This window comes from Arachis ipaensis, chromosome B08, assembly GCF_000816755.2.
Source record: "Arachis ipaensis cultivar K30076 chromosome B08, Araip1.1, whole genome shotgun sequence".
Classification (NCBI taxonomy): domain Eukaryota; kingdom Viridiplantae; phylum Streptophyta; class Magnoliopsida; order Fabales; family Fabaceae; genus Arachis; species Arachis ipaensis.
In genome coordinates, this window is record NC_029792.2 from 8,428,490 (window position 1) to 8,439,138 (window position 10,649).

General features: G+C 29.9%; 1 protein-coding gene across 1 annotated transcript; it reads right to left on the bottom strand.

The window, feature by feature from the left end:
- On the bottom strand, positions 8,183-10,649 carry LOC107614073 (putative cyclin-D6-1). The gene is made up of 6 exons (XM_016316299.2): positions 10,119-10,649; positions 9,953-10,033; positions 9,698-9,793; positions 9,408-9,627; positions 9,195-9,325; positions 8,183-8,886 (listed from the first exon to the last, which is right to left on the bottom strand). Exons 1-6 carry the CDS (start codon positions 10,296-10,298, stop codon positions 8,626-8,628), a joined length of 969 nt encoding a protein of 322 aa, XP_016171785.1. The 5' UTR covers positions 10,299-10,649; the 3' UTR covers positions 8,183-8,625.

Here is a 10,649-nt window from a genome sequence, read left to right on the forward strand (position 1 = left end):
ATAGTTTGGCTATGAATATTGCTTTCATCCAGTGTATTTAATTGACGAGGTCAGCCAAAACGTAACAAGTTCGTCAGCCAAAACGTAACAAGTTCTAGTGTTCTACTAGGATTGTTTTCCTTCGGACCTCAAGTTTTAGATTTTGGGTAGTTTTTCAAGATTTTTCTGGTTGAGCCAGGATCCCATATCCTATGTATTCACATCTTTGAAGTTTCATTATTTGAAGCCAGACAAGCAACATTTCAAAATCACTGGACACTGGGTGCCAAGTGCCAACCTAATTGAATGATGTGATATGTGAATAAGTTAAGTGGTCATCCAGCTTATAGTTTTCTTAGTGTGTTCATGTTAAAGGAAATAAAATAGACAAAGAAAAAAAGAAGATCGTTTACTTAACAAAGGATATGAAATTAAACTATATAGTATGTGTTTGGATTCATGTTGGCCAAACTGAAGTTTGAATAAAAGTGATTTTGTAGAATTGATTTTGAGTAGAAGTGAGTTTATGCCAACAAGATTTATGTTTGACAATTTTTACTAAAATTGATTTTGATAAAATAAATATTATTTAGATAATATTAGTTAAAATTATTTTTAGATAAAATATGTATTATAAAAAATTAAAATAATAAACAGTGCACCAAAATTAGAATAATTATTTTAATATTTTTAGTATTTTTTATTTAGAAAAAAATTATAGAAAAATCAATAATAGCTAGCAACAAACCTAAACTTACGTTAAGTAAATGGAGAAGCTATAATTTCTTGCTTTTAGTGAACGAGCTTTTGGAATGTAAAATCACGTTGGCGTTCAGAAAAAAAAAAAAAATGTCAAACATCAAAGAACAGTATTCAAAGCACTTAAACGCACTTTTATCCTCTTCAACGTGTTTCACATACACACCCATAGTAGTTCAATAAAAGTTACGTACATTCTTAGCAAACTGTCATTTTGATGACTATATATCAAATAGCTAATACACCAAAAAAATGTCCCTCGAAATCCAAAATATTAGTTCCATATACTTGACAAGTTTAACCCACCCAAAAAAAAAAAAATTGTAAGCAAACTAATATTTTGAAAATGAAATTGCTGTTTACTATTTTGTTTATAATAGTTTATAGCTAGCTTATTATAAATTTAAACATAGTATCAATTCAAGTTTTTTAAGAGAAATAATATTATATCATAGTATCAACTATCAAATTTAAACTTTTTAAAAAAATGTTATTATAACTAAGGTAGAGAAAATCGAGATTTTACGTGAAATCGAACAAGTAAATAAAAAACGTAAAACGTAAAATCTTAACAAGATTTAAATCGTAAAATCGTCAGACTTAGTATAAATTTCGTAAAATCGATAAACTCATTTAAAATCGTAATATCGGAAGATTTTAAGAGTTAAATCGAGATTCTAGCTACTATAATTATAACAAATCTTATTTAGCTTTAAGGGACTATTTCATAAATGAATAAATCTTTCATCATCAAGAAAATTAAAAATGGTAGTAATTATTAACTCAAATGTTAAACTTTTTTTAATCATCTCAATTAATCTTGTCTAGTTTTCCGCACCATTAAATGTTAAAGTAGGACAAAAAATAAAAAATGTAAAAAATATTTTATATGATAAGAAATTACACTTAACAAGATTAATTAAAAAATCAATCAAGAGAATTTATTTTCCAAAGTTAATACGTTTATTTTTTTGGTGTAGTCCAGAGTTAATACTTAATAGTTAATACCAACTTTTGCATCATGTTAATTCAAGAATATATTTAGCCTTGAATATCTTTGCAGGTTAACCTGATTTGGGTTCGTACTTTGTGCTTGGGCCTGGCCTAGTAGCATTGTTTCAAAATTTGTGGATGAACTTCGTTCGCCGACTTGGGTCCTCACAAAAACAGCTACTACTAATAAGAACCACCTAAAAAAACAAAGCACAACTCTTTCTATTATTGTCCGAAAACTTTTTTTTTTGTTTTTCTTTTTTTAAATTTAGCTGAGAATAACACATGTTAACATTATTATTAAGAAATCAAGTTGGGTTAGTCCAGTTGTTAGTTCACCTATCTACTTAAACAAGTGTTGAGAGTTTAAATTTTGCTTTATATATCACTATAACAAAAATGAAATTTAGCAACAATTTTTTAAAGGATTTGCAACGATTTTAAATCGTTGCTAAGCAGATCAATGACGCTTACAAAACTGCCATCCTTTAAAGTGCTGATAAATAGATTTACAACCATTTCTAATAACTACTGCTAAATAAGGAGTTATTTTGCAGCGATTTTTAAGCGTCGCAAAATTATGCGAGCTTTTTAAAAAATTACAGTTTCACATGAGATTTAAAAAAAAGTTTGATAAGCTATAGAGTTTAGGATCATATTTTTTACTACTATAACCTATTTTTTTTATATCATAATTTATTAAACTTGAAATATTTGCATTAAAAAACACTAAATAAACAATACTAATTAATAATAAACTCATAGGAAGTTAAAAAATGTTAAAGTACATGTTAACTATTTTCTCCCTTAAGATTCTAGGATATATTGGCACAATAATCTCATTTTCCAGATTATTATCTATCTTCTCTCCTTGCAAAATAACGTTGCATGTACCTCATTATTGTTAACAATAATGTTATTTATAAAGTTTATTGTCAACAAATAAAGAGATTTTTCATCAAAATTATTCATATTCTTTCTATTCATCTCTCGTAATTTGACCTTACATATCTATGACCGATATATTGGATTTCTATGCTCATCAAGGTCATTGTGAATATTACAAAACCCCTATATTATCAGTCAATAATTCATATATAATAAACTCTTATTCCCCCAATTAATTTCCCACTACGAATAATGTAATATCTACACGGAGATCGATTACTTAGGGCTTGATGCGTATATAGCTTATGAAACTTGTGCAACGAAAAATTCGATCATACCATTCTAACTAAACAAAATTAGTGCAATATGGCCATGTTTTTTTATAGTGGTTTTGTTATATTATGTGTATTACACACACATATATATAATGTCAAACATTGGACGAATTCACATGTATCTATCTCGTTGCATATATATATACATAAACAAAACATTTTTTTCCTGGGTCTTAATAAGCGCTGATGATAATCATGGTTGAGCACAACATGCATGGAGACAAGGATAGAACACAGCTCGTATTTATTGAGGTTGGAGGCTTATCATAATGTGGCCACGATATCAAGTGTCAAATATATATATATATAGTCTTGCGGTTCATGTGACTTGAGGCAGGTGCTGGGTTCCACGACTTTAATTGCCACTGAATTTTTGCATGCATGTTGCCCTAGCAAGACAACTCAATACCAACAAATGCTAAAAAGCTTATACATATATACAAATAAACTTTTCATCACCCATATGCATATGCTTCTGCCACTGCATTCATTTTATATCTATATATGCGTGTATATGCTTCCGAATTGACCAATGGATTTCTAGTTTTACCTTCTAATAATAATAGGTTGACTCAGACTGTAAAGAGATGTAATATTAGTCAACTCAATTATGATAAGTTAGTTATTTTGGATTCCGGTTAGTTAGGTAGTTTTTCCTTTCTCTAATTAACTCTAGTTTGTTATAGATATTAACCCTAGTTTTTATTTTTCATACATTGTTCATCACTCACTTGAGTTTGTTGTAGAAACCTTTACACACATATATGTGAAATAATGTTGGCATGGTGTTTGGTAGAAATTAAATGCACCGTAATAATTAAAAATAATTAGTTAAAAACTTATAAATTTAACTAACACCTAATATGTATTTTAAGGACACATATTAAAATTATTAATTAAAAAAATTATATAAAAATTTATAATAAAATTTAAATCTTCAATATATTTGTTTTGTATTTATTATTAGAATAATTATCTAAATCAGTCTTCAAAAATTTTAAAAGTGAACATTTTAGTCTCTAAAAAAATTAATATACAGATCAATTTCTATAGTTTTACAGCAGACAAATTAGTCTCCAGTTCATTTTTCGACAGAGTAATTATCCAAATCAGCCCCAAGAATTCTAAAAGCAAACGTTTTAATCCCAAAAAAATTAAAATACAGATCAATCCCCAAAATTTTATTTCGACAGATAAATCAATCCTCATATAGCATATTTGGTATTACTTTTTAAACTTTCAAAGTTTTATAATTTAAATTATATTTATTTATATTTTAGTGCGGATCAAATCGAAAATTTAATTATCCAATCCACAATGACCCTCTATTTCCATCTAATACAATTCTTATCTATTTAATAATAAATCCTCTTTTTACCTTATTAAAAATTGTCAAAAATAAACTTCACAAAAACATAAACTCTTATAGTGGTTTATGCATTGCCACACTTTTTCAGAAACCCCTGCTTGCATAAACTACTGTTGTCTATATCAATTTCTATATGCACCATTTTAATTTGAACGTAAATCGTAGTTATTAGTAGCAATTTATATTGATTTTGAAACCGCTAATACCAATGATTTACGTAAATATGTAAAAGGTTACAATTGCGTCTTGAATTTGAGAAAATTATAATTTGATAATATTAATTTGTAATTATTTTATTTGAGTAACTATCAAATACATATCTCATATATATCCTTCTTTTAGAACGGGAAAGTTGAAGAGACTAGCAAAGCCACTACTTGTCCCTCTTTAGATCCATCTCTGGCATAGCAATTAAATAATAAAATCTTTCAAAATTTTTACTTTAATAATAACCTTAACATATATTTTTAAACCTGTGTTAACTAAATTCAAAACATAATTAGATCCGTTAATAATTTAATTTAAAAAGTTAATTAGTATGCAGGCCCATGGACGTGAACATGTCTATTTGTTAAAAGCTAATCAATCCCATCATATCCCTATGTCGTCTAGTAGCTACTATTCTTTCTTGCTTTTGTTGGTTGGTGCTTATACAACACAAATTTATGTTGGTTTGGGCTTGTTGAAAAATAGTGTGTACTTAGTGAAAGTCCTTTCCTATGTACCGAATCCTTAATTATGGATTAGTCACAATCTATATGTTACGTTGGTGGGAGTCCAGAAAATTATTGACACATATATAGGCCTCCAAGATTGGATTGATGGCCTTTGCCTTCAACCGTTTTCAAGTTTGTTGTCCTTTAAGATAGGATAGGACAGGAAATGACTCAAATGAGTGAATCAGTTTAAGGTATCACTTTTTACATTATTCTTGCGAGTTCTTTAGCTCTTTTCATGTCTAGATATGCTTGTACCTCACATCGTAGTTTGTAAATCAGTAAATCCTATAGCTTGTTATGTTTCACCAAACAATATATATCGTGTGTTATATATTTATTGTCTACTTAGCAAAATTCCTTTTAAAAATTTCAGTTTTTAATTGTGCATTAAAGACTCTTATTGGACTAGTGATAAAAAGAAATAAAAAACGTATAAACAAAAGATAAAAATTACAAAATTTTAAATAGAAAAGATATAAGAAAAACGAAATAAATGACTAAATTTAAAGAAAGCAATAAATCACTTTTGACATTATCAAAGGACTTTAAAATTTAAATACAAATGCAGGAATGTTAAAAGTAAGAACAGAAAAATTTGATAGAAAAGTAATAAATTTGCAGAAAGAAAAATATTACAAAAAATTAAAAAAAAAAGCGTAAAAGACATGGAAGAAATTCAAAAGAAAAGAAAACTCTTTGCAAATTTAGAAAGTCGTTGGGGGATATGAGTGCGCGTGAGTGTTTTTTAAAAACAAATTCCAACCCTTATTCTTTTTAAGCTATGTCTATTTAGCCATTTTCAACCAATCAAAATTCCTTCACGTGCTCCACATACAAAAAAACCAAACATAACTGCTCTCCCAATAATAATAGTGTGATAATCGTCTTCAACTACCTTGATTACTGGTCTCCCCGTTACTTCGATCATAGATCCTCATTTTCGATATGCATGTTCGATCATTCTAACTGGTTCATTGATGACCCTCATATAAGTTTTTTAACATATTTTTATTATATTTAGCGGGTATATTTGATATTTGATCCGATCTGATTCGAGAATACGCGGATCAGATAGAATCCAAATTTAAAAAAATACGGATAATAGATCCGATAAATTTAATGTAGAACGGATCAAAATTTTGACCATATTCGATCCGCGTTCACCCTGATCGATCAAGACTTAATTGAATCTAAAAAAACCTTTATGTTAAGAAACTAAATTTAATCACCCTATTATAAAGTTCTTATCTAAAAGAAAGAACAGTTGTCGCTATCAGTTATACATATTTTACTTGGACAACCCAATAAAAAAAGTTCCTTGTTATCTTGACTCAAATAATTCCTATTAGAGATATAATTATTCATGTTATTTTTTTTATTAGTTTAAATTTTTAAAAGAAATAATTTTATAATATAATATTAGAAAAAAAAATTCTTACTTAAAAAAAATATTAAAAATATAACTATTTATACTATATCTTCTCCTTTTATATTCTCATCTCTTTGCATTTTTTTGTACAACTTAAACTTTTAATCTTGGTTTACAACTTTTTTTAATATGATAATATTAATGATATATACTCATCATACAATGAGTTCTTTGAGTTAGAAACTTTAGTAAGGTCAGTTGCATGCAAGGTACTACGTAGTTTCATTTAATAGAGTGGGTGAAAATTTAGCTACAACCTAACGACGATAAAAACAAGGTTTTGATGAGATAAGAATGCATTGACCTAATAATTTGGATTATCCATATATATATCTTCGTTCTCCAAAAAAGAAGAATTAATTTCCTTTCTTTACGTGATATAATTATAACAAATTGAATAATTGGTGAAGCTAATGATAACACCAAACTACTCTTGACTATTTTGGTGAAGCAAGTACAGAGAGGGAGGGAAAAAAAACAGAAGTGTGTGTGAAACATACATCAATAATGTTATTACCCGCGAACCCCAGCTTTTAATAAATACACATGCTGAATCAAAAAACTTTACCTTCATTAGTCAAACTAGGATTTCAATTCAACAAACACCGCTTTCATGTTAGCTAGGAACCTGACAATGGTATTCAAAAGTAGAAAAAGTATGGCATTATAATCATCAAACTTTTTCTTTTTTTAAATTTTCCAGGGCAGGGGATACCTAATTTAAGTAGTAGTAACAGGTAAGAAAACTGCGCCAACAGTAAGAATCTTTTCGGTGAGAGCAGTTTTATTTTTAATTTCTTTCATCATTTGAATTGAGAAAGCTGCTAGCTAGCTACTACATATATAGGTGAAAGTGATAAAATAACCTGAGACCGAAAATGAAACTCATGTCGACATTTCTCTGAATTCGTTCTCCCCTTGTTGATAGGATTCTTTCTAAATAATACCATATTATTAATAGGTGAAAACTCAGGTACAGTCGACTTTACATAAAGTTGATAAACGAGAGCCGTTCAATGAAAATTTAGTCAAATCAGTCAAATCATTAAACGGTTTTCAACTATCAACTTCACGTGAAGTTGACTGCACCTGAATTTCCAACTTATTAATATGCACTTATCTTGTTTATAACCTTTCATGTGCAAACGAGATGTTTAGAAGGATTTCTTTTTTTAAAATCTCGTTAACATAGTAGAAGTGATATACATATAGTTTTTGTGTGCAATGTAAAAATGAATTAAATTAGGTATAACATGTATATAGTTAAAACTTAAAAGTGCGTGTAATTTAATTTAGCCATAGACAAAATAAAAGCAAGAGAGAACAAAACTTTTATTAAAGGGCAAAATTATTCGGTAGAAACCAACGCACAGTGGTCCCTTATGGTCTATGTGAAGTTGCTATCAACTCGCAGGTACTATAACAGAGTTCTCATAAAAGAAAAGGTCCGAAACAAATATGTTTGACAAAAAAAAAAAAGTTGAGTCCCCGGGACCATCCAAGTTATCACTAACACCTAATTCTCATAAATGAAACGGTCCTAATCTCTTGTTAATCACCTGCATAATTAATTAATTAATAACGGTTTTGGTCTCTCAAAATAATAATATTTATATAGGCAAGTAGGAATAACATAAATAGTAATACTATATAGTATTAATTAATTAAGGTACTACTACATATACATTTTTATTTTGTTCCTTCACTATGATACTGTATATTATTTATTTATTCCTTTACCAGAAGCAAATAGACAGAACCACCACCACACTTAACTACAAAACAGACACACAAAAATTCAACCCCTACAATTCAAAGTTATGTTTTGTCTTTTTGTTTGGTCTCCAAGAAAAACCCAAAAAAAAAAAAATAAAAGAAGAAAAAAAGAAACTTAGATATCTTATCTTCCCATAGCTCTCCTTTTTGTTTGAAGCAGCAGAGATTTAAATGAAGGGCCGTACCAAGATCACGTTACAGTGATTCTGTCCATCAAACTATTTACTCATGGATCAGTACATTGCTCTCTCAATATCTCACCCTATTATATATCTTGTCCTTAAAGACATTAATTAATCACTCTCAGAATGGACCAGAAAGAGGAGGATTAATTAATAAGTGATGATGTTATCTTCTTGTTGTGTTATAATTTCTCAGCTAGCATTGATGGTGAGAATGGAGGGAGTGGTTGTTGTTGTTGTTGTTGTTACCATAAGCAGTGAACTTTGATCTTCTTTTGAGGTCCTTATTGTGTGTGGTGGGAGCAATGTTGGTTTTTTCACTTTCTTCCAAGCTCAGAAAATGTTCATCCAATACATTAACCGGTGTGTCTGAGCTTGAATTCACATTCAACACAGATGATTCGTACTCCTCTCTACCCATTTCCTGTATCACATTATAGCACTGCAACATGCTTTCCTGCATTTTCAGTAAATTCAACAGTATCATACCATTTAATGTTACATTTGATTCTAAACTAATCACACACAACATGTTATGTCTCATGCCACATTATTATTGATTGACGAGTCAGAAAAAAAATTTTGACTTTAAAATTTTGCTTGCAATTCATTTAAGTGAACAAACAGAAACTTTTATAAAAGAAAGCAAAGAAACATTCTTTTTACTCCACTGATATTAACCCCGGGTGATTCCATTAATAATAATATAAAAAAGAACATAGAGAAACTAAAAGTAAAAGGAGCATTAAGTAGTAGAGAATGTACTTTATTTACATATGAAGAATCAGATATTGCTCTAAAGAAGCATGGATACTGAAAGGGAAACAACTCATGTGAAGCAGACAGTAGAGCTGATGCTGCAATTACAGATGGCTTGAATTCTAAAACCTTTATCTCTGCCAATCACACACAAAAACATTCATTCATTCACTAATTGTTTAAACAATAATTAATTAAGTTAATTATATGATTATGTACCTGTTTGTGACTTCAATATGATCTGGGAGGCCCTATCTTTGAGTACCTGGTTGAATGAAGGGTCATTGATGCCCAACAAGTTGATGAAGAAAGGGATGAATGAGAATGGTGTTATGGAACGCATGCGCCATTGTAGTGTCCCCAACACAATGGCCTCCATTCTTTGTATTGTTTGTGCCTCAAATATGACACCACCATCACCATGATTGTTCACAAGAACCTAGTATGTAACACAATGCAATGTAACTAATCTCACTACTCTTTGGCTCTCATAATTAATAAGTATTTACCTGAACATCAGTGGGAGAATACTCTATCTTTAGCATCTTAGCAGCTAGAGAGAAGCAAGAGATTGCAAGAAGCTTGTTGGTCCATGGCTTTGGTTGCTATATGTCCACAAATACATAGTCTAATGTTAGTTAAAATATTGTTCATATAACATAAGAGTAGTAATTTAACTACTAACTGAGGCCAATGCCATTGTTTTTGAATAGAAAAAGATATATAGTATTAAGTAGTAATTAAATAATTTAGTGTGTGGTTACCAATATGGGTTGGTTGGCGAGATAGCGATCTAGATAGTTGGTAGCAAGGTAAGGCAGAACCGGATCAAAGGTGCAGGACAACTGAAACAGAACATAAGCAAGCAATTGTTTCAAAGAAAGAAGAGAGAAAAGAGAGTAATAAAGTGATGAATTAGTGGTTGGTTACCTGTGATATGAAGGAAATGAGATGTGTTCTAAGAGAGATATCAAAATCAGTGGCCTTGAGAGTGTGGAAGTAATTGGAGGGAGGGATGTGTTCAGATTCAATGTGGAAGAGGGAGGAGACAGCTTCAAAGGGAAGGTTATGGTAGTTCTCATCAAAGGGGTTCTCAAGCTCAAACTCCATTATTAAAACAAATAAAACAAAGCCTTAATTTGTGTGAAGAAGGAAGTTGTTAAGGAGCAAGAAGGACATGCATCAGTGTATGTAGAGACAAAGAAACAAAGAGAGATGACAATTTTTCTACTTGAAATCAAAGGTATATAATGTATGAATGCAGGGGACTTGTTTCTCTGTTTAGTTGTCTGTGTGTGATTGGTAAATAAAAGATAGAAAAATGGAGGGGGTTGGTCCCTACTCTTCTCTCTGTGCAGTGGTCACTGCTCAGGGCTGCATGAGATGAGAGCAATAGCACTACCATACCATGTCTCTAATAATCAAATCAATGCCTTGCCATCAAGTTAGGTTAGGGAGTTA

Bases quoted from the DNA above. Each gene is read 5' to 3' on its own strand.
- LOC107614073 (XM_016316299.2), bottom strand. From the start codon at position 10,298: ATGGAGTTTGAGCTTGAGAACCCCTTTGATGAGAACTACCATAACCTT. The intron at 9,794-9,952 runs GTAACCACACAC...GTGGACATATAG, and splicing joins TCGCCAACCAACCCATATTG to CAACCAAAGCCATGGACCAA. The intron at 9,628-9,697 runs GTAAATACTTAT...GTTACATACTAG, and splicing joins ATTCTCCCACTGATGTTCAG to GTTCTTGTGAACAATCATGG.